Source organism: Globicephala melas, chromosome 2, assembly GCF_963455315.2.
Source record: "Globicephala melas chromosome 2, mGloMel1.2, whole genome shotgun sequence".
NCBI lineage: Eukaryota > Metazoa > Chordata > Mammalia > Artiodactyla > Delphinidae > Globicephala > Globicephala melas.
In genome coordinates, this window is record NC_083315.2 from 91,725,674 (window position 1) to 91,750,284 (window position 24,611).

At 41.3% G+C, this 24,611-nt stretch overlaps 1 protein-coding gene across 1 annotated transcript in view; it reads left to right on the top strand.

Moving 5' to 3' along the window:
• Window positions 1–24,611, top strand: part of VPS39 (VPS39 subunit of HOPS complex) — a 47,393-nt gene that overhangs the window by 7,541 nt on the left and 15,241 nt on the right. Inside the window, exons 2-11 of the mRNA XM_030843025.2 lie at window positions 175–240; window positions 8,185–8,249; window positions 8,558–8,600; window positions 9,863–9,957; window positions 10,886–10,984; window positions 11,433–11,525; window positions 13,692–13,875; window positions 19,720–19,840; window positions 19,953–20,073; window positions 23,152–23,281. Of these exons, the coding sequence (XP_030698885.1) occupies window positions 175–240; window positions 8,185–8,249; window positions 8,558–8,600; window positions 9,863–9,957; window positions 10,886–10,984; window positions 11,433–11,525; window positions 13,692–13,875; window positions 19,720–19,840; window positions 19,953–20,073; window positions 23,152–23,281 (1,017 nt within the window). The remainder of the gene's footprint in view (window positions 1–174; window positions 241–8,184; window positions 8,250–8,557; window positions 8,601–9,862; window positions 9,958–10,885; window positions 10,985–11,432; window positions 11,526–13,691; window positions 13,876–19,719; window positions 19,841–19,952; window positions 20,074–23,151; window positions 23,282–24,611) is intronic.

Consider the following 24,611-nt stretch of genomic DNA (forward strand, 5'->3'; position numbering starts at 1 on the left):
CCACTGGACCGCCAGGGAAGTCCCTCAAACATTTCTTGAATATAAACATTCCTTAGTTTTGCAAAACACCTACTATCAAAAGCAACTCATTTTCTCAACCCTTTGATTTCTGATTATAAGCTCCAGCTAAAGAAATAGGGTCTTACTAAAGCTGATGGTCCTTTTCTTTTCCAGAGGAATGGCTGCTTGTTGGAACGAAACAGGGTCATCTTCTTCTCTATAGGATTCGGAAGGATGTTGGTAAGTGGCAGCTTTTCAGAACAAAGTACGAGGTGGCTTACTGCTCATGTAAAAAAAAAAATATATATATATATATATATATATGTATACACTGTAAAATCAGTGATTCCTGGACCATTAAAAGAGTGCTTGCTTCAGCAGCACATATACTAAAACTGGACCGTTACAAGAGTGACTGCGGGTTGGCAGTAGTGCAGTGGAAAAGTGGGGAGAAACTTGTGAGAATCTCCGGGGTTTTCTCTTTTTTTCAGACTGTATTTCCCTACCCCCATCTGGGAGGTGAGGCTAGATGTTTTTTCCCTTCTCACTTCTTGGAGACTCATACCAGAAATAAGAAATATTACAATGAGAGTAAAATTCTCATGAAAATGGTATGGTAGTAGGAAAAAAAAATTAAGAGCCATTGATGTTAAAGATCTTGTTAAACTTCTGCGGGGTGGACTAGGACAGAGGGGACCTGGGCTTGAGTCAGGTTTTACTTCTCCCCAGTCACGTGACTATGAGTAGGTCCTTTCCAATGTCAGTTTCCTCTTCCATAAAGCATCTCACAAAATTGCTGGGGTCAGATGCAAGGACTTTGAAAACTAAAACTTTAATCAAATATTTCTTTGTCAGTAAAAATTTAGAATAACTAAAAGTATTTGACGTTTATTCTGTTAGAGTGCCCTCTAATGGGGAAAAAAGTACCTTGCTCCCTTTTCCTAATTTTATTTATGTTCTCTGTGGAAAATTGATGTGTTTGGATATTATACCCTGGAGCTACAGAGTATAGAAGTCAGCTATTAATGCCAGAGTAGGTTGAACCATATTAAATTGTCATTATTTGGCTATATTAGAAAAAACAAAATTTCATAGCTTTCAACCTAATATATAACTTATCATAGTGAATAGCTTAATGTAAGTGTGGAAATAGAGCCTTCTCTTTGGAACCTGTAGCAAGGGTAACATATTGGGAAAAAAAGAGTATCTTACTGGTGTAAAGGAGGAAAAAATTCTTTTTAACTCTACCCATCTTAGGTTGATTGTATGGGGACCTGTAAATCAGAGAAGCAACAAGACAAAGGAAAAGGACTTTGAGTTTCTACAGTGGCAAATTATGGGAAGGCAAATATATGGGGGAACTAATTAGAGATGTTTGTTATGTAGATTCCTCTGGTGCAGTCTGTGGGCTGATATGGGTCTCGAGTTGTCTCTAAATTGATTAAATATTGTCCTTGATAGAGAGGAGATGGGAGGCACCTTTGTAAATTTGTGTCTGGCTCTTTGGCAGATGGTGGAGAGCAGAGAGCTTTTCTTGTATCTGCTTCTTCTCAGTTACCTTCAACTCAAAATAATCCTTGTGCCAGAGTAGCATATTTTGGGGTGGCATATTCTGCTACCCTTCACCGGTGCAATTGGGAGGGAGGAAGGTACCTGGTCAGGTTCTGTGGTGGGATAAGAAGAGAAACCAGAAGATCAAAACAGGCTTTACAGTAAGTCCCCTACATACGAACGAGTTCCATTCTGACAGCCCGTTCGTAAGTCCAGCAAAGTTAGCCTCGGTGTCCAACAAAGTTAGCCTAGGTAGCCAGCTAACACAATCAGAGGTCAAGCTGCAATTTCACTCACGCCTGATGTTGATGGAACACGCATTCGCATCTTCGAAAGTTCGCAACTTGGCAGGTTCGTACGTAGGGGACTTACTGTATTTCATTTCTAAGTTTTTCAACTTTCCTTTAAATCAGGAGTCAGCCAACTTGTTCCAAAAATGGACTAAATGTTACCTGAAAACTGGGTTTGCCTCTTAGTGGGTGTTGAGCCAAAAGACACAACCAAGGCAGAGAGTGGGAGAAGGAAGGATTTATTACTTGCAACAAGTAAGGAAAACACTAGGGATCTTTCCCAAAGCACTGTCTCCCCAAACAGCAAAGTTGGGGAAGTTTTTAAGCTAAGGGTCCATGCATATTCATGAAGGGCCTTGGATAGTTGAGAGTCCAAGCGTCAGCTGAGTGAAGTGACTGAGGGTCTGAAAAGGTCAACATCATCATCCCTTAGGTTCCAGTTGATCTGGTGGTTGAGCACCTTAGAGGGGGTTAAATTCTGCAAAATCTCAAGAAAGCGAGGCTAATCTTTACCACTGAAACAGAACTGGGAGTCTTTTCACCTGATTTTTTATCTTTGCTATTGTTACTTCTCTTGCCTGCTAAAGGTTTGTTCTTTTGTTCCCTTAAGATCGTTATTACTGAGATCTGTCCAAGGACAAGCATTGTGGCCAGGCTTAGCTCACAAAATGGCTTAGGCCAAAAATAGCTTCTCTTATATCAAGAAAACCATGACTGGTTCTCTTTCTCCAGGTACCCTCTACCTTATTGACTTACACAAATAGTAAATGTTTTAGGCTTTGCAGGTCATAACATCTCTGTGGTGACTACTGTACTCTGCTACTGTAGCAAAAGAGCAGCTGTAGACAGCATGTAAATGAATGGGTGTGGCTGTGTACCAGTAAAGGGTAATTTACAAAAACAGGTGGAGGACTGGATTTGACCCCAGGCAGTACTTTGCTGGCCCTTGCTTTAAATTTTAGTTCTCAGAGCCAGAATATTTGTATTCTGTGACATTGACCCACTCTGTAATTTAAAAATTAAGCCTGCCTTTGGTTTTATTCGGCTTTCAACAACCGTGTTTTGACTGTCTACTGCGGGCTCAGATGACGTGCAAAGCAGGGAGATAAAGAGAGCCTAATAGGGCTTCCCTGGTGGCGCAGTGGTTGAGAGTCCGCCTGCGGATGCAGGGGACGCGGGTTCGTGCCCCGGTACAGAGGGATCCCACATGCCGTGGAGCGGCTGGGCCTGTGAGCCATGCCCGCTGGGCCTGCACGTCCGGAGCCTGTTCTCCGCGGCGGCGGGAGAGGCCACAGCAGTGAGAGGCCCGCGTACCGCAAAAAAAAAAAAAAGAGCCTAATATTCTTAACCCAAGAGATAATCAGTTCTTTGTGCCATCAAATACTAAATACGCTGATAAAGTAACTTGTTTAATATATCATTTCTGCATTAAGGAATTGAAAACTAAACTATAAGAATAAACTTTTCAACATACTATAGACTCAAACTGGTAATATTAATGTTAATGTGACTTGGAACCCTGGTGCCAACTGTTCCTTGCCTTGTGACCAATTCACCATGTAACCTTTGACAAGTTAGTTAATCTTCCTCAGTTTCCCCACAGGTAACTTGAATAGCAATATTAACCTACCTTAGATAATTAGGAAATCAAACTGATTAGAGACTTCACTTCTCCCTATACCCCTAGAGAACAGTTCAGTTTTGGACCAGCTCTAGTCTGTTTATGGGCCAGAAGTAGACCTGGGCCTCCATGAATCAGCCATAGAACTAACTGGGTTTCTAAATTTGAGATATTCCGAACTGAAACCACTAGATGGCATTTTGGGAGGCTCCGAGGAGCTCCAGTTCTTTAGGTCTCAGCGCAGAAAGAATTCATCGAGAGGCAAAGCGATAGATAAGAAGTGATTTATTAGGGCTTCCCTGGTGGCGCAGTGGTTGAGAGTCCGCCTGCCAATGCAGGGGACACGGGTTCGTGCCCCGGTCTGGGAGGATCCCACATGCCGTGGAGCGGCTGGGCCCGTGAGCCGTGGCTGCTGGGCCTGCGCGTCCGGAGCTTGTGCTCCGCAATGGGAGAGGCCGCAACAGTGAGAGGCCCACATACTGAAAAAAAAAAAAAGAAGTGATTTATTAGAATAGGATACTTGTGAGGCTTATAAGCGGGTGGGCGAGAGCGTGCCATGCCCCGAGAACTTAGTGGGCTACAGTTTTATAATCAAAGGAAAAGTGGGGAGGGGGAAAAGACCACCTTCTTCCTCATTCTAGAGTAGGTGTCATGCTTCTGTCCTCAGTTCCTCCTCCACGTCAGGCAAAGGAATTTTCTTATCCCTACATGGTCAAGCCAGGACTGTCATGGCGCAATGGAAATGAGCAAAAAGGTAGTAACATATGCTAAAAGTGGCACATCATCTCAGGTTTCAGTATAATGTCACCTTTTCCTTATATTTTTGTTTTTAGTGCGTGCAGAGGAGCATGTTCTAGGAATCAATAACTTACTGAGCTCACTGGGAAGGATGTGTGTCTCATGCCACCATTGTTTTATTGTTTTGGAGCATGTCTCATGCTTCTGTTGCATGGTTTTGTTGCTAAGCAAGCCTGCTTGGTTTTGCGGTTAAATAAACCAGCTTTCTTGAGTGGTCATTAACTTGCAGGGGTCTCCCATACTTTGTCTTTACTTACAGTCCCCTAGTGGGATTGACTATTTAATTTCCTACTTTGTCCCTTTACTCTGTCCCTATCAAAACCTGAGTAAGGCTACGACCAGACTAACTTTCTGAGAGAGCGGGTAGTGAGATGTCATGGAAAGACTGGGTTAAGGGGACCTGGACTCTGATCTGATCTGAGCCATCCCCTTCCTGTGAGTTCACAAACGTCTCTAGGCTTCAATCTACTCAGAGACTTCGGTCTACTCTTAAACAGAGGAGTTAGATTACTTCTTACTTCTTATCTAAGATCTTAACTTTGTGTTTACTTCAGTGATGCCTCACCCTAGAGCAGTGGTTCTCAAAGTTTGGTCTTGTGGAGGAAAAATGTCACCTGCCATGTCAGTAAACAAAGGATGTGGCCCTCAAGCCATCAGGCAGCCACTGCAGCCTCAGACTGTGCGCCCTGAGGGTATTCAGGAGGGAGAAAAACAGGATGCTGGCCCTAGATAGTTAAGGTGCATATCAAAGGAACGATTTCAATGAGCCCAAGACTCTTGCATCCTACCATACATAGAAACTTGAGAAGTCTGATTTTCTTACATAGCAGTAATCTTTTGATGTCTGACTACCTGTTTTTTTTTTGTCTGAACTCCTATATATCCTGGCTCCTCCCTGGCTTAAGTCCTTAGCAAGTCTACAGAATAAAACAGAATTCTCAACTTTTAGGTTGTGCATTTTTTTCTAGTCGACAGTTTCTAGACCCCAGGAGGTTCCCCAAAATCCTTTCAGAGGAGCCACAGCGTCGAAACTTGAGTTCACAGTAACACTAAAACATGATTGTTTTTTCACTGACATTTGCACAGACGGTACACAAGTAAGACAGCTAAAACTGCTGCCCCTCATAACAAGTTCAAGACAGTGGTCGGCAGTCTTGTCGGCACCACACTGTCCAAGCAGTTGTATTTTTGCCCAGCATGTGCTCACAGTGCTTTTTTTTTTTTCTTTAAGCCAGTTTCACTTAAGAATGTTCTTTGTGGGACAGTAAAAAGTATTAATTTTATTCTATCTTGACCTTTGAAAACACCTCTTTTCAATAATCTGTAATATAATGGGAAGTACACATGAAGCACTTCAGCTGTGTGCAAGGTACAAAGCCCAGTGGCTGTCTCAGGAGAAAAGTACTTATGTGATGGTTGGAGCAACGAGCTGAACTGACCACTTATTTCATGGAGCATCATCTTTGCTTGAGAGAATGACTAACAGATAGACTGCGGTTTTTCAGACCATTTGGGTGTTTGGTAGATGTTTTCTCACAAAGGAACAAAGAGAGTCTGTCACTTCAAAGAAAACAACTGGCAGTGTTTGTTACTAATGATAAAGATAGAGCTTTCAAGAGAAAATTAGAATTGTGGAAAAATTGTATCCATTCCCATGAGCTTCACAGCTTCTCCATACTTATGATTTTCCTGATGAGATGAGGGGTGATAATGAGCATGATTGTTTTTCAGCCCTTATAACAAAATGTGTCAACATTTGGAAAATCTGCGTAACTATGTGAACCAGTATTTTCCAGTGCATGAAATTTCTAAACCAAGCACGAATCAAAGAGCCATTTGAAGTGTAAGATAGACCAATGGACTTTTACAGAAAAGTTCATTAATAGGTTTCAGATTCCAGATTGCAAGAAACTCCATTTTTCAAATTTTTGTATAGCATCAAAGAAGATCCACAATTATCTGAAAAAGCTGTTAAAATATTCCTCTCTTTTCCAACTAAATGTCCACACGAGGACAGATGTTTGTCATATACCACAACCAAACAACGTATCAAAACAGATTAAATGCAGAAGCAGATGTGAGAGTCAGCTGTCTTCTATTAAGCCAGACATTAAAGAGATTTATAAAAGTGTAAAACAATGCTTTTCTTTTAAATTTGGAAAAATAGTTGTTATTCATAAAAATGTTATTTACACTGATATGTAATGAGCTTATTACTGTTATGTTTAAGTCAGTTAATACATGTTTTGGAACTTCCCTGGTGGTGCAGTGGTTAAGAATCCACCTGCCAATGCAGGAGACACGGGTTCGAGCCCTAGTCTGGGAAGATCCCACATGCCGCGGAGCAACTAAGCCCGTGCGCCACAACTACTGAGCCTGTGCTCTAGAGCCCACGAGCCACAACTACTTAGCCCATGTGCCACAACTACTGAAGCCTGAGAGCCTAGAGCCCGTGCTCCACAACAAGAGAAGTCACCGCAGTGAGAAGCCTGCTCACCTCAACGAAGAGTAGCCCCCGCCCGCCCGCCGCAACTAGAGAAAAGCCCTCAAGCAGCAAAGAAGACCCATAGCAGCCAAAAATAAATAAATTTATTTAAAAAAAATTTTTTTTAAATACACATTTTTTAAATTCCTCAATTTTAATTTGTAATGGTAAGCATTGACAGCTATAATCTATGTAAAAGTTCTGGTCCTCAGTAAGTTTTAAGATGAAGGGGTCCTGAGGCCAAAAAGTGTGAGAATCTCTGCCCTAGATAATTCTGCTCATAAAGAGAATTGTTAGAGGTAATAAAGTCCTCTTCAAATACAGAACTCTTTATCAAGCAGTAACGGCTGATTTTTTTTTTTTTCTTGTGCAATGTAGTGGCATAATACAGGGCAGGTTTCTGAATCTCCCGGAACTTCAGGGCCCTGTCTTCATCTCCTCTTCTGTGGGACATGTGGAGGAAGTAAGACCAGCTTTGGTGGTGTGGGCCCTGGTGGGGCCATCGATTTGAGCGGTTGGCCGTGTACATAGTCTCCCCAAGCTGGGAGGCAGGTGGCAGGGTGTGGGCTCAGCACACAGGCTTTACGTAAAGTCAGCCCTGAGTTTGCCTCTGGGCTTTCTCTCACTGGCTGCTACCTAACTGCTTGACCTGTCAGGTTCCTCAGATATGAAATTGGAATAATAATACCTACTTCTGGAGGTGGTTGTGAAGTTACAGAGAATACATAGAAATTTTAAAATCCAGAGCCTGGCACTTAGCTATTGCTTAGTTAATGATAGCGGCTGTTATTATTGTGATAATTATTCTCTTTTTGACTCTGGGGACTTTTGACCCTAAATGTTTTGGTCATCCCAGCAAGGCTGGCTTCATGTGTTTTTTATGGTCTATAACTTTCTTCCCCTTTTTAGCAAGTGTCAGCAGAGGTAGCATCACCTGAGAGTGGCAGTAAGTGTAGATGCATTAAATTGCTTTAGCTCTGGGGATGGTATTGTTCGCTCTGTCCTGTCATATGGGACACAGGGTAACCGCTAGGATTTAGTCTGTCTTAGTCTAAGGATGCTTTGGGCTGGGATTCATTGCTGGGGCTCCTATATTTGACTGTTACTTTTTACACTCTTTTGGTGACATACTTTACCAAGGTACTATTATGCAGGATAAAATCCTCATAAGTACCTTGCAGCTTCAGTAAAATGTGGTGTGGTCCTTTCTGCTAATGGCAAGTGAAGGTGCATGAAACCCTCTGTTCTAAAATTGGAGTTGAAAGCAACTTACTGTACTCAATAAAGACAACTGGCTATTTTAGATCTCCAACTTCTAGTCTTTAAGGAATTTTTTATAATTCATGTAGGAAAGCAGTATGGAGCAGCATTTTTTGTCATAGTTATTTTTATATGTATCCCTGTGTTTGGAAACGTGAATGTTTGTTTCTTTCCCATAGGTTGCAACAGGTTTGAAGTGACATTAGAGAAATCCAATAAGAACTTCTCCAAAAAGATTCAGCAGGTAGGCCGTGATGGTGGTCGCTACAAGAATATTTGACTTCTATGATACCCTGTCAAAGCTAGGACTTTGGTAAAATTATTTATTCATCTTTGAATCCTCTGCTCTTTGTCCTCCCATTTATGCCGGGATCTCTGTCCATCCATCAAGTACTTGAGATCCTCTTTCACAAGCAGAAATTGTGATTGCACATAAGTCAGATCCTTGTCATTGATATGGGCTTTTTAGTCCCTTTTTAGTATTGCAGTTAAAATGAACATTTGTTAAACCTTGTCAGAAGTGTTTGAGTCTAATGATTTACTATTTTCCAGATCCATGTGGTTTCCCAGTTTAAGATTCTGGTCAGCTTGTTAGGTAAGAAAAGGGGTTGCATTTGTATTTCATGTGTCAAGAAACAAAAGCTATGACCTGATTAACCCTTTCATGGTTAATTTGATAGTTATTACTTAACAATGAAACGGACACATTCCTAACCAGATGCAGCAGGGTACACAGGTAATAAAGGCACCAGCATCCCCCATATCTTGAGCTCTGTTCTCCAAGAAGTATCACTTCATTCATTCATTCATTCAGTATTTATTGAGTCCTACTCTAGGCATTGGGGATACCAAGTTGAATGAGACATGGTTTCTATCTTTGAAACTTAGGTTCTGGTTTTGAAGACCAAAATGACAGAAAGTACTCATGTTACAGTGTGATAAGTTACAATGAAAATTTATAAAAAGTGTCGTGGGATCTTAGTGATGGGAGAGACAGCATTGTCTAGTGGATGACTAGGGTTTCAACAGGAAGAGAGGGGTAGGCAGAGTGTTATAGGCAGAGGGAACAGCTTAAGCAAAGGCCCTGAAATCTGGCCAGACTTAGGGTATATGGTGGAGACTGGTAAGAGACAGGTGAGAGATCAGGGCCAGACTATTCCAGGCCTTGTTTGAAAAGCCATAGTTTCATGGAAGGTGGCCAGTGAGGCCTTTTCATGACAAGCAGAAGAACTAGAAACTTGCCTCATGCTCTGTACTGTTCAGCCCAGGGCCCAAATGGTAGAATCATTTTAAACTTAGTTTCTAGTCAAGAGAGAAACATTTAAATTAACTAAAACTAGCTAAGAGGCCCAAGTGAAATTATTGCGCTGGCTTTGCTAGAAAAGAAATCCTTGCCATAGGTTTGTACAAAATCCACAGGGGGTTTCCTTTCTCTTACTGGAGCCTCCTAATGTGAGTAGCTTTGAAAGGAATTTCTTGTACAAATATTGCATCACAAGTTTCCAGACTTGAGAAAGACAGAGTGTAAGAGTGTTCTTTGGAAGTGAAAGAGCTCTTTAATTCAAGCCAGCCCAAATTTAAAGGAACAAAATATACAAGTTTAGAAGACTAAGTGACTTCCTAAATGTTTCCGTACTGGTCATGGACCAGAATAAGTCGTTGTTAGTGAAGCTGAAGGTACATCTTCGACCAGTATTTGCCATTTGGTTCTTCTGGTTGTTACACAGTTATTGTGTGTGTGTGTGTGTGTGTGTGTGTGTGTGTGTGTCTGTCTGTCTGTCTGTCTGTCTGTCTTGAAGGTGGCTATACTAGAGAACTGTGAGAATTTATACGGGTGTTTTACCTCCTTCCAAACAGAAAATAATATTTATGTCCATGACCTATTGACATTTCAACAAATCACTACAGTTTCCAAGGCAAAGGGAGCATCACTGTTCACATGTGACCTCCAGGTAAGTGTGGGCGAGATGAAATTTGGCTTTGTGCTTTAATAAATGCAGCCTTTCCTACATCATTCCTACCATTAGATGGGAAGAATAACGTTGATATCCAAATTCAGCAGAGACTCCAAAGAGAATATTTGATTTTGGATTGTATTAGAGAAATTTCCCCCTTAAAATGTTGAAACATTTGCATTCCCTGTGTGTGCGCTACCGGACAGCTGTATTTCAGGAGGCAGCTAACCGAGGACGAAAATGCTTGCCATGGACAAACCATTAGTGGGAAATCAAGACTGTAACAGTACATGAACATAGCTCTAGGGCATTAAAGTGACTCTCGTTCTGAACGTATCATTGTGGTCTTTGTCCTTAGGGAGTTTTCGTTATTCGGAAAAGACGTTTCTCCTGATTTTTGCCAATTCATCATCCTTACCTTCTTCAAAATCTGCGTCACCCCTCTACTCAGCTTTGATCACTTTTTAGCACTTATGGTCTATATTGATGCTGCATCGTTTGTTGTATGCTTAGGCATTTCCGTCCTCCACTTCTTTAAAGGATTGAAAGTGGGCCTGCTGTCACTGACACAGGCTGATCCCTGCCCCTGCAGGTATTGACAGCAATGAGCAAGAAGCATTTAAGAAAAAAAGGAGGAAGCAGTTATATAGGTTTTCCTCTCTAAATATAAAGGCCCATGACATTTGCTGGGACCGGGGCCTCTGACTGGCAGCCCTTGGGGAGGAAGCGCTTCTCAGCCTGTTGTTTTTGAGCGCATCTTAGAGAGAATGGTGTGCTTTGGTTCAGCTTATCTGGCAGCATGACTTTGTATGACAAGGGATGTTCAGATTAGTAGCCTTTTCAAGGTAGAAAAGTCTCTAATATAGTTGTCAGTTCTGGAGTCATCGTGTGCACATCCTCATTCGCTCTGGGTGTCTCTTCCCAGCACACAGAGACTGGGGAGGAGGTGTTGCGGATGTGTGTGGCTGTGAAAAAGAAGCTGCAGCTCTATTTCTGGAAAGACAGGGAATTTCATGAATTGCAGGTACAGTCCACTGTTTCCTGGCCCATGGGTTGGGTGAGAGCTGCTGCTAAGTTGACCCACAGCTTGAAAGACTTGCTTTTCAGTTCCTGTGAAGCTCAGGAGCCCAGTCTTGATGTTCTCCCCAGATGAATGCTCTGCTAGGAGTACCTATGAGTTACTTGTGCCCACTTGTCAAAGTCTCCTGGCCTTCAGAGGCAGGAGTAGGACAATTCTACATCTCTACAGATTCATTTATATCAAAGGGGGTTTTCACCTTTTCCGAATGCACCTTGTCCAGTTCATGGGTGACTTGTATTTTTATTATGGGTGGTTTCCTGGCCTTGTGCTAAGAGAATTGTATTCAGATGAGGGTGAGAGTAATTTTGCAGAATGGGGGTGGAATCACAGGAAGGTCATGGTTTTTTTCCTTTAACATCTTTCCAAGTGAACTCTTGCTGTCTTTCTCCAGGGAGACTTTAGTGTACCAGATGTGCCCAAGTCCATGGCATGGTGTGAAAATGCTATCTGTGTGGGTTTCAAGAGAGACTACTACCTAATTAGGGTAAGATTTACTATTTTGCAAGTATCATCAGTTTACCTTGGGGAAGGTGATTATGAGTCTACCTGGGAGAGATGATTATGTGCTTCTGAACTGTAGGTCAAGAGACTGCCTTAAATAGAGTTTTTGGCATAACAGGGTTTGTGTTTGTATGTTTGGTTATCTTTCATGCGCTAAACATCTTTCACAAATAAGATGTCTGTGTATCTTAAGCCAGGCAGAGTCAACTCTCAGTTCTCTACATAATGAATTATCCATATCCTGTATCTAGTTATTGGGCTAGATAATTAGGGCTGCATGCCTCTGTCCAGTAGCATTATCATGGACTGCTATCTTGAGGCTTCAGTGCTGAGGAATTATATACTAATTTTAGTATTAACTTAAGTATTTTTAAGACTTTGAGTTTCCTGCCCCCCAAAATCTTTTAGTATATTTGTTGTAAAAATTATTTTCACTGTTTTTTTCTAAATTTCAAAAGCCGTATGTGTTTATTATAGAAAATAAGAAAATATAGATAAGGAAAAGAAAAGAAGTGCAAGTCATCCGTAATTCTCCCACTCAGAAATAATCTGGTCCACTGTTAACATTTTGGTAATGGGCATCTGCCCTGTTTACAAAAATCTCATGTTATACACATTGTTTTATACCCTGCTTTTTCTCTTAAGTGGTAAATATCCACGACACATTGGTTTTTTTCCCCTCCAGCATGCAGGCTGTATGTAAAAAAGGTTGGTTTACCATTCATTTTATAGAATAACAGAAATTCCTTAGCTTCATACCCCTCTCATAATCCAGACTTGACAATCCTGGAGGTCTTTCTCCCCACCTCCCACTTCCCTACTCCCTGCTGTGTTAGCTCTTCATTGTTTATCTAGTTAATATATATGTTCCCTGTTTATATTCTTGGACTAGCCTAATTTCATCAGGATCCGAATTGCAAGCTCCTAGGCGAGTTACTGCTGTGTAACTGACTGCATAGCCACTAGGCAGACAGGTGCCTGAGAGGAGTCTGTGAGGGGCGGGGGACAGAGCCAAAAGTTGGAAGAGGGCTCTCATTCCTCTGACTACCTTAGGTGTTGCCATCAGCTTCTTGAGGGTGGAGTGTTTTGAGGGTGAGGAATCTTGCTTTAGGACCAGGTTATTCAAAACGTATTCATTTATTTGCAGACAGTAAAATTTGTTCTTTTGGATGTGCAGTTCTGAGTTTTGACAGATGCCTAGAGTTGTATAACCACCACCACAATCAAGAGTCAGAACAGGGGACTTCCCTGGTGATCCAGTGGTTAGGATTCTGTGCCTCCACTGCAGCGGGCACAGGTTCGATCCCTGGTCAGGGAACTAAGATGCTGCATGCCGTGTGGCCAAAAAAAAGAAAAGAAAAAATTCAGAACAGTTCCATCATCCCAAGAAATTCCCTCATGCTGCCCCTTTGAAGTCAGCCCTCCTTCCACACCCCAACCTCTAGTAACCACTGATCTGTTCTTCATCTCTTATAGTTTTGCCTTTTCCAGAATGTCATATAAATGGGATCATACAGTATGTAGCCTTTTGAGCCTGGCTTCTTTCACTTAGCGTAAATGCATTTGACATCCAACTGTGTTGTGTGTGTGTCAGTATATTCTTTTTTATGACTGAATAGTATTCCATTATATGGATGTACTACAGTTTGGTTATCCATTCATCAGTTGAAGGACAAAGTTGTTTACAATTTTTATGCATTATAAACAAAGCTGCTATAAACTTTTGCACACAGATTTTTGTGTAAACACAGGTTTTCATTTCTCCTGAGGAAATGCCTAGGAATGGGATTGTTAGGTCCCATGGTAAGTGTATATTTAACTTTATAAAAAGCCAACAAACAAAATGGCTGTACCATTTTGTGTTCTCACCAGCATCATATGAGAGTTCCAATTGCTTTGCATCCTCGCCAGCAATTGACATTGCTAGTTGCCAGGCTAGATGCTTGTCTCCATGTTAGAGAAAAAGAGAACTGGTTCAACGTGTGATGACAAAATTTGTCATAACAGACTCTATAATATTTCTTTATGCCAAATAAGGAATATTATTGGCTTCTGTAGGTTTGGGGTTTTAACTTGATTTTTCCGGGCCATGTGTGTTCATGCCTCTGGCTGGAGAATGATGGGTGACTCACTTTGTGTCTTCCTATAGGTAGATGGAAAGGGGTCCAACAAAGAGCTATTTCCAACAGGAAAACAGCTGGAGCCCTTAGTTGCACCTCTGGCAGATGGAAAGGTGGCTGTGGGTCAGGATGATCTCACCGTGGTGCTCAATGAGGATGGGATCTGCACACAGAAGTGTGCCCTGAACTGGACAGACATCCCTGTGGCCATGGGTGAGACCACCATAGCTTCTCTTTCCCACGTTGGGCCACCCTCGAAGGATGGAGCCCCATTCATAGCTTTAGCAGACAGTGGTTTCCAGTGTCATTCACTCTCAGTTCCCCTTCTTGTAAGTAGAATAGTGTTTTAGGGTTATTAAAAATGGGATATTCTGGGGACTTCCCTGGCAGTCCAGTGGTTAAGACTCTGCACTTCCACTGCAGGGGGCACAGGTTTGATCCCTGGTCAGGGAACTAAAATCCCGCATGCTGCGTGGTGTGGCCCCCGCCAAAAAAAAAAAACCAAAAGGGATATTCTGGCTTTTGTAGGAAGTTGGGTTTTGCCCCAGAGGGGGAAGAATGTAAACAGCATTGTACATTTTAGGAAGTGATTATCTACTACTATTTTTACCTCTTAGTTCCTTTTCTTTTACCTTCTTTTTAATGGTTTGTGTCTCTGCCAAAAAGACTACATTTGGAAATTAGTGGAAATTTTTTACTTCGTCCTATAATCCGTATAACTCAGCATCAAAAGGTTTTTGATGTGGTGGTTATTGCTGCTCTTGTTTTTGTAGCTTCGAGGCACAGAGTGTGTTCAGGTGTGTCTGTCCTACACATCAGGTGTTTCTGCACCTACACCTGCCTCAGGCTTCCAGCTCTCTGCGATGGTATTGCCTGGAAGCATATCACCATGCTGGCAGCAATCATTTTTAGTCCGAAGAGTAAGCATTTTAGTTACTGCTCTGGAGAGGCATACAGACATGCTGTCTTTAAGGGCTCTAGCTCGGGAAACAAGGATTACATCTTGCATAAAGAGATGAAACAAGACCCTGCTTAAGGCATTAAATCGGATGAGTTGAGATTTGCTAGTTGAGAAAGGGGAAGTTCATTGTTCAATTAATCAGTAAGAAGTTCCATTAAGATTGCACTAGACCAGGCAAGGAGTTCAGGATCTAGCTTAAAGAAAAATTTCTTTCATTTTAGGCAGAAAGAATAGTTTGAAAAATGAGCAGAAATGCAGAAGACATGCTGATTTGTGAGAGGGCATTCCAGAGACTGACCTGACTGAAACAGGTGGTGTGGATTATGGAGGAATGAGGATGGGGCCAGTTGTTAGAGGCCCACTCGAAGGTCTGAGAGGCCATTAGATTCCTAAATGGTAGAATTGATAAAAGCATCATGTTCTCGGGTGGTTATTCAGGTGGTGATTAGAGATGAATAGACCAGAAGGAAGATAAATCAAAAGGACAGTATTTTATAGGGCTCAAGATTATGTATATTCACAAGTTTGCCATGGGTGGGGGTGGTTAAGAGCTTCACAAGAAGCTTCGTGATGTTCTAGGGGCCCTTGTTTTCCTTTAGAAGAAGAGGCTTGGTAGACTAGGTGAAGCTGTGTGTAATATGCTGGAAGTAGTTTTCTGGTTCCCCAGCGTGGAGACCCTGTTTTAAGACCTTTGTTAGTTCCCAGCCCCTTTGGCAGTGTTTCGCAAAAACATTTTTGTGCCTTAACACATGGAGGGAGGGGACATTCTTCCTGGGTAGGGTGGAAGAACACCATCTGACAGGAAGAAGACTAAACTTCTTATAGACTTCGATTATATTTCTGCTCTCCTCTTCACTACTGCACCCAGGCTCCAGTCATTCTGAAAGGACTCCCCATCCCTGTGCCTTCATCTGTGCTGTTGCCTCTTCCTTTCTTGTCTGCCCAGCAGCGTGCTGCTCATATGACAAGGCCCCCGTTCAGTGGCTCTTCCTCTCAGAAGTCTGCTCTGACCCACAGGCAGAATTAGTCACTTCCCCCTTGGTGCTTCCACTGCCCTTTCAGGTTTCTCCGTCACGCTAGCTGCACTGTCCCACTGGATGCAGTGAGTTGTCTGTCTCCTCTGCTCGTGCAGGAGCTCTGTGGGCTCTGGGCTTATGTCTTGGTCCACTTTGAGAGTGCCTGAAACATCATAGCCTCTTACTAAATGCTTGCTGATTGATGAATTACTGTCATTGTCCGCCATTCATTACATGCTTGCTGGACACCAGCCAGTCTGCCAAGTTTGAAGACATAGAGAGATCCAGACCATCTCTGTTGTCAAAGACTTGGGGAGAGTGAACAAATGATAAGACATGACAACCAAAAGGGTTTCTAGTATAGATTACTTCTTTTATTGAATTAGGCCTTATTAAAGTGGACCAGATTTTAAAACGACAGAGAAACTTTACATAGTTAATCTTTCTTAAAATGAGGTCAGCATAAAAAAAGAATCCAATACAAAAAAACATGCTATTAAATTTTATTTTTTGGTAAGATGAAAAATATCAACATAATAACAACAATAGCATTCAAACTGATGAAGGTATTACTAAGGCCTTAGTTTTTCCTCATTTCTGAGTTCCCTTCTAGCTTTGAAATTTTATTGTACTATTCATTTAGAGTATAAATTGTGAATATAATATGAAAAACTTTTTATCTGAAAATAAATAATGAGGAAAATAAATTTATAGCAAGTTAGTCACACTAAGAAACTATTCTTATAAATATATTCTTTGAGGTTACATTTTTATATGATAAATATGCCATCTAGTGGTTCATTTTTTACTAATTAAAAAAATTCTATTTTTAATTGTAGTTAAAAAAACACATAGCATAAAATCTATCACCTTAACCATTTTTTGTTTTTCTTTTACATCTTTATTGGAGTATAATTGCTTTACAATGTTGTGTTAGTTTCTGCTGTATAACAAAGTGAATCAGCTATATGTATACATATATACCCATATCCCCTTCCTCTTGCATCTCCCTCCCACCCTCCCTATCCCACACCTCTAGGTGGTCACAAAGCACAGAGCTGATCTCCCTGTGCTATGAGGCTGCTTCCCACTAGCTATCTGTTTTACATTTGGTAGTGTATATATGTCAGTGCAACTCTCTCACTTTGTCCCAGCTTACCCTTCCCCCTCCCCGTGTCCTCAAGTCCATTCTCTATGTCTGCATCTTTATTCCTGTCCTTCCCCTAGGTTCATCAGAGCCATTTTTTTTTAAGATCCCGTATATATGTGTTAGCATACGGTATTTGTTTTTCTCTTTCTGACTTACTTCACTCTGTATGACAGACTCTAGGTCCATCCATCTCACTACAAATAACTCAATTTCATTTCCTTTCATGGCTGAGTAATAATAATATTGTGTATATGTGCCATATCTTTATCCATTCGTCTGTCGATGGACACTTACGTTGCTTCCATATCCTGGCTATTGTAAATAGTGCTGCAGTGAACATTGTAGTACATGTCTCTTTTTGAATTATGGTTTTCTTAGGGTATATGCCCAGTAGTGGGATTGCTGGGTGATATGGTAATTCTATTTTTAGTTTTTTTAAGGAACCTCCATACTGTTCTCCATAGTGGCTGTATTAATTTACATTCCCACCAACAGTGCAAGAGGGTTCCCTTTTCTCCACACCCTCTCCAGCATTTATTGTTTGTAGACTTTTTGATGATGGCCATTCTGACCAGTGTGAGGTGATACCTCTTTGTGGTTTTGATTTGCATTTCTCTAATAATTAGTGATGTTGAGCATCCTTTCATGTGTTTGCTGGTAATCTGTATATCTTCTTAGGAGAAATGTCTATTTATGTCTTCTGCCCATTTTTGGATTGGGTTGTTTGTTTTTTTGATATTGAACTACATGAGCTGCTTGTATAGTTTGGAGATTAATCTTTTGTCGGTTGCTTCGCTTGCAAATATTTTCTCCCTTTCTGAGGGTTGTTTTTCGTCTTGTTTATGGTTTCCTTTGCCGTGTAAAAGCTTTTGAGTTTCATTAGGTCCCATTTGTTTATTTTTGTTTTTATTTCCATTTCTCTAGGAGGTGGGTCAAAAAGGATCTTGGTGTGATTTATGTCAAAGACTGTTCTTCCTATGTTTTCCTCTAAGAGTTTTATAGTGTCTGGCCTACATTTATGTCTTTAATCCATTTTGAGCTTATTTTTGTGTATGGTGTTAGGGAGTGTTCTAATTTCATTCTTTTACATGTAGCTGTCCAGTTTTCCCAGTACCACTTATTGAAGAGGCTGTCTTTTCTCCATTGTATATTCTTGCCTCCTTTGTCAAAGATAAGGTGACCATATATGTGTGGGTTTATCTCTGGGCTTTCTATCCTGTTCCATCGATCTATATTTCTGTTTTTGTGCCAGTACCATATTGTCTTGATTACTGTAGCTTTGTAGTGTAGTCTGAAATCAGGGAGCCTGATTCCTCCAGCTCCGTTTTTCTTTCTCAAGATTGCTTTGGCTATTTGGGTCTTTTGTGTTTCCATACAAATTGTGAAATTTTTTGTTCTAGTTCTGTGAAAACTGCCATTGGTAATTTGATAGGGATTGCATTGAATCTGTAGATTTCTTTGGGTAGTATAATCATTTTCGCAATGTTGATTCTTCCAATCCAAGAACATGGTATATCTCTCCATCTGTTGGTATCATCTTTAATTTCTTTCATCAGTGTCATATAGTTTTCTGCATACAGATCTTTTATCTCCTTAGGTGGGTTTATTCCTAGGTATTTTATTCTTTTTGTTGCAGTGGTAAATGGGAGTGTTTCCTTAATTTCTCTTTCAGATTTTTCATCATTAGTGTATAGGAATGCAAGAGATTTCTGTGCATTAATTTTATATCCTGCTACTTTACCAAATTCATTGATTAGCTCTAGTAGTTTCCTGGTAGCATCTTTAGGATTCTCTCTATATAGTATCATGTCATCTGCAAACAGTGACAGCTTTACTTCTTCTTTTCCAATTTGGATTCCTTTTATTTCTTTTTCTTCTCTGATTGCTGTGGCTAAAACTTCCAAAACCGTTGAATAATAGTGGTGAGAGTGGGCAGCCTTGTTTTGTTCCTGATCTTAGAGGAAATTCTTTCAGTTTTTCACCATTTAGAACGATGTTGGCTGTGGGTTTGTCATATATGGCCTTTATTATGTTGAGGTAAGTTCCCTCTATGCCTACTTTCTGGAGAGTTTTTATCATAAATGGGTGTTGAATTTTATTGAAAGCTTTTTCTGCATCTGTTGAGATGATCATATGGTTTTTTATCCTTCAATTTGACCTTAACCATTTTTAAGTGCACAGTTCAGTAGTGTTATGTATATTCACATTGTCATGCAGCACATTTCAGAACTTTTTCATCTTGTAAAACTAAAACTCTGTACGTATTAAACAAGAACCCATTTTCCCCTCCCTCAGCCCTTGGCACCATTCTACTTTCTGTTTTTATGAATTTGACACACTAGTTACCTCATGTAAGAAAATGGCTACACCGAGAATGCCATCCAGCTGCCTTCTCTGTGAACCATTGAGCATTAGGTGGAGTTCTGCATCTTTTCGCTGTGAAAATCTCAAGCAGAAATAACATTGGCCAGAAATGTGGATCTCTTTCTCTAGCATAATTTTAGGGAAAAAAAAAAAAGAGAAGTTGCCCTCCTCTTGCCTTTCCTAAGAGAATGAAAGAAGTTATGTAACCTTGTTCTCCCACTGACTCATTGTTAGGGGAGCTGCAGCTGGCCTTGGTCTGGCCTGGCTTTGTGACGAATGAGAAAGGAGCCAGTGACGCTTTCACCCAGCTCTCTTGGGGAAACAGTAGGAGTGGAGTCACGTCCCTCTGAGCAAAGCTGGATGCATCTTTTTTGTGCAGGAGATTTAGCATCACTGAGACAAACATTTTTTTTTCTTTGTATATCACAGTGTAGGATCCTGGCTTGGTATTTGACTAGTGGACCATTTGGAGATCCAAGTGCAGCTTAGAACTGAGAAGCTGAAATGGTGCATAACCCTAAAGGCTTAGAACAGAAGCGCAACTCAAGATGTTCTCTCTTGTGCAGAGCACCAGCCTCCCTACATCATTGCAGTGTTGCCTCGATATGTGGAGATCCGGACATTTGAGCCAAGGCTTCTGGTCCAGAGCATTGAATTGCAAAGGCCCCGTTTCATTACCTCAGGAGGGTAAGGAATTTCTTTCTTGACTGTAGCTGCCATATTATTGCAAAGCTTTAAAGTCATCTGTGTTATCATAAAGCCAGCGCTCTTTTGCTAATCCTCTTACTCCTGTCTCCAGATCAAACATTATCTATGTGGCCAGCAACCATTTTGTTTGGAGGCTCATTCCAGTCCCCATGGCAACCCAAATCCAACAGCTTCTCCAGGACAAGCAGTTTGAATTGGCTCTGCAGCTTGCAGTAAGTCTTGTTTCTGAGATTTGGGTGTGAGAAATGGGCTTTCCTCATTGTTCTCCAGAGTAGCAGATTTTAGTTTAGATGTTCTTATTTAGTTTGGACTGGAGGAATAAACACAGAGCTGAAAGTCAGGGGGCTTGGATTCAGGATCTGACCCTGCCATAAAATATCTATGTGACTCTAAATGATTTCACTATCTCAGTTTGCTTATCTGTCAAATGTAGAATGAATGCAAATTATACAAAATTATACTAGTATTTCATAGTATTAATAGGACAGTAAAATAATTTAATAGATATGGTATGGCCTTGAAAAATTAAGGACAATGCTAACATTAAAATAACAGTCATAACTGTCAAGATTACAGTGTGGTTGAATGCAACAACTACAGGGCCTCTCAAAATCCCTTTCACCAGTAGTCTCCTGGGCTTGGGTAAGTAGGCCTTCTTTAGGTATTCTGAACCCACCTCAGGTTGCTACATTCAATTCAGCAGGGCTGCAGTCACAAGACTCACTCTCCTTGAATGGATGGGATGTTACTTGTGGGATGTTACTCACAGCAAAGTACTGACCATACTGTTCTTTCAGTGATGCTCTCATTGCCAAAACACTTCTTGGAGATTGACTTTCAAGTCTTGTCTTATGCTTTTAAACATCCCCAGTGGTGATTATTGTCATCTCTAAAGGGTGGATTTGATTTTATGAAACAACTAAAAGTCATTCCAAGCCTCACTGAGTCACTAAACTGGACAGTGCTGATTTGGTAAAAGAGAAGAGATTTTTTGAAGATAATAGTAGGAAAACTTAGTTTTCAGAGTATCTTATAAATTACTTCTGAAAGGAAAACAGTGGGCACAAATTTTGGAATATGTATGTTTATAATTCTATATGGTGTATACTTTTGAAGAGCAACATTTATTTTGGGTGTATAAGTTCTAGATATAAAACAAAAATCCAGTCTTAGTAGTTAGACACATTTAATATACCATAGATTGTTTCTGTCTTGGGCCATTTAATTTTAGCATCTTACTATTTTTCTCCCCACTCATCTATTTCTCTAAATTATTTTATTTTCATTTTTAAAATAATGATACCCATGAACCCACCATCCTACCCCCCAAAAATAACTTACGTAACCTATATGTCCCTCCCCATCCCATCCCTCTGCCTACCCTCCAGACACAGCCATTATCCTAACTTTGTGTTTATTGTACCCTTAAAATTTTTTTGTTTTATCTTTCATATATATTTGTGTACTTGAATATGTATTTAGTTTTTGAACTTTATAAAAAGGGTATTATGTAGCACATAGCTTTTTTTAGTATCTATTTTTCTTAAAAGGAAGGTCTCAGGTCTTTCCAGTGATCTTCCTGCTGCAGGTTGTCTGTTAAATCTTCAGTAGAGAAGATGGAAGTGGGTTTCCATTTTCCCTTCTCTTTTCTAGGCTTGTACTTACTAGGTGTTCTGCTCTATGACAAAAGAAGGTTGCTTGATATCATCTTAGCTCTTGAGGCACCTATCTTTTATTTAAATTAATCAGAGAACGTACATGAAACTTTCAGAGGGCAGTTATGTACTAAACTTTGCTTTGGGCTGGAAAAGCCATCCTAAGATTGGACCTTTTAAGGATAGGTAGGAGCAGGAGCAGGAAACAGGGAGAGTTACAGAGCCCGAGGAAGTTAAACAAGTGAAAACAGGGCTCCCCTGGTGGTGCAGTGGTTGAGAATCTGCCTACCAATGCGGGGGACACGGGTTCGAGCCCTGGTCTGGGAGGATCCCACATGCCACGGAGCGACTAGGCCCGTGAGCCACAGCTACTGAGCCTGCGCGCCTGGAGCCTGTGCTCCACAACAAGAGAGGCCGCGACAGTGAGAGGCCCGCGCGCCGCGATGAAGAGTGGCCCCCACTTGCCACAACTAGAGAGAGCCCTTGCACAGAAATGAAGACCCAACACAGCTATAAATTAATTAATTAATTAATGAACTCCTACCCCCAACATCTAAAAAAAAAAAAAGAAGAAGAAGAAGAAGTGAAAACAAGTGTGGAAACAGGTATTTCCAGGATGCATGGAGGCCATCCTGATTGGCATGTAGGGTGTGGCTTGAATGTCTGGGAATAACCTAGCTAAGGAGGCTGTGCCAGGCTTTGAGAGCCTTTAAAACACCAAGCAGGAGAGCTTAGCCCAAGCATGGCAACATGCTGATGATGGCCTGGACTAGGGTGAACGCAATAGAAGAGGAAAAGAAAAGAAGGGAAAACATGGAGAGACCTTTTTTTTTTAAAATTGGGGTATAGTTGACATGGAGAGACATTTCAAAGGAAGAAATTAAATGTGGCAAAGATTGGTTAAAAAGGATATAAGGGGGGAAAAGGTTAAAGGAAGAAGCAGAGATAATAAGTAGCTCTATTTATTTGGATTTTACTGTGAACAGGACCTTTCCCAACTGTGCCAGCTGTGTTAAACGTCTTTCATTCCTTGAGCAGGCCATGTTCTCTCTGTCATTTTAGGGCCCTGCGCACACTTGCTGTCCTCTTGGCCTGGAATCTCCTCCCGTCTGTCACCTGCCAGCCTCGCCTGGCCAACTCCAGCTCATCCTTTGTGTCTCAGTTTACGTTCCTCCTGGGAGCCTTCCTGGACCCACTGCTCACACTAGACTGAATACCTTACCCACATGCTTCTGTCATCACTCACCCTGTTTTGTTTTGATTTTTTGTTTTAAAACTAAACTCTAGACTTTATTCAGATTTCACCAAGTTTTTCCAGTAATGTCCCTTTTTCTGTTCCAGGTTCAAATCCAGAAATCACATTGTATTTAGCTGTCATGCATTCTTAGTGTCCTCTGAGCTGTGGCAGTTTCTTAGTCTTTCCTTGTTTTTCACGACCCTGACAGTTTTCAGGAGTACTGGTCAGGTATTTTGTAGGAACCCTATTGTATTTTAATTGCATAGTGACTTATGATTAGAATGTAAGGGCAGTCTGTGAGGGCGTAGCATGTTTCAGGGTATTGTCTGATACCTGGTGTATACTGAATAAATATTTGTTGAGTGAGTGAGCTCCTACCTATTATATTCTCTTATCAGGAAATGAAAGATGATTCCGACAGTGAAAAACAGCAACAGATCCATCACATCAAGAACTTGTATGCCTTCAACCTCTTCTGCCAGAAGCGTTTTGATGAGTCCATGCAGGTCTTTGCTAAACTTGGCACAGGTAACAAGTGGGTATGGCCTAGGGATAAAGAACTAAATCGAGGGAGGGGGAACTGGAAAGGATGGGGAGGAATGACACCAGACTTCTGAGAATGGGGAAAGTTTACGCTCATCTAAATTGATCCTCGTACCTAACAGGATCCTGTGGGTGGCCATGTGGCTACATATTTACAGTCCTGATCTTACGACTCTGGTCTCACCTACATATACAGACTTCCAGTTTTCCGGGATGCTTTGCCCTTGCCATTAGAGGAAGGTAACAGAAAGTCATTCAAGTCAACACATGTGTGTGTGATCATCTAGTGGTTATTGACTGCTGTTCTAGACAAAAGTCACTGGCCTGAACTTAGTAGGATTCAACAGTAGGTCATTTTTTAAAAAATTTAATAATTTATTTATTTTTGGCTGCATTGGGTCTTCGTTGATGCACGCGGGCTTTTCTCTAGCTGCGGCGAGTAAGGGCTACTCTTCGTTGCGGTGCGTGGGCTTCTCACTGCAGTGACTTCTCTTGTTCAGAGCTCGGGCTCTAGGCGCGTGGGCTCAGTAGTTGTGGCACACAGGCTTAGTTGCTCCGCAGTTTGTGGGATCTTCCCAGACCAGGGATCGAGCCCGTGTCCTCTGCATTGGCAGCCGGATTCTTAACCACTGCACCACCAGGGAAGTCCCACCTGTAGGTCATTTTTAAGAGCCACGTAGGGCAGTGCTGCAAATCCCTTTCTTTTCTCAGTGTCCTAAAAGCTCTCTAGACACTAGAGCGTTGTGATGAGGAGCAGGTACTTTGGAGGCAGACTGCCTGACCTCAGGCAGACTGGACTCTCTCTGCTTCAGCTTTCTCCTCTGCAAAACAGGGAGAATAATACTACTCACCTCATGGTGTGGCAGTGAAGATTATGTCAAGTGCTTAGAACAGGAAAGTGCTTAGAACAGTGTGTGGTACTTAATAAATGCCAGTTAGGTGTTTGCTGTTATTATTATTAAATTTTTCGTTTGGGTATATTCCATTTTTGCTTAATTTAGATCAATCTATATATACTTGGTTTGACTCTCTATCTTCTCTTTTTTCCTCCTCTTTGTTTACCTTTCTTGCATCTTCCCTTGATCTTGGCCAGCAATAAACTGTGGTAACTCCCTGTATCAGTTAAGGTTCTTGGTTGTGAGCAGTAGAGACCAATTCTGGAGAATTCAAAAGTATCTGGTTAAATTAAGCATGGCTTATTGGAATATTAAGGGAATGGCAGGTGGAGGAGCCTACCAAATGAATGGGGGACCAGGCTTGGGAATAGTAGGAAGCAAGGTTGCTCCGGAGGACCTCCCAGCAGGAAATAGGAAGC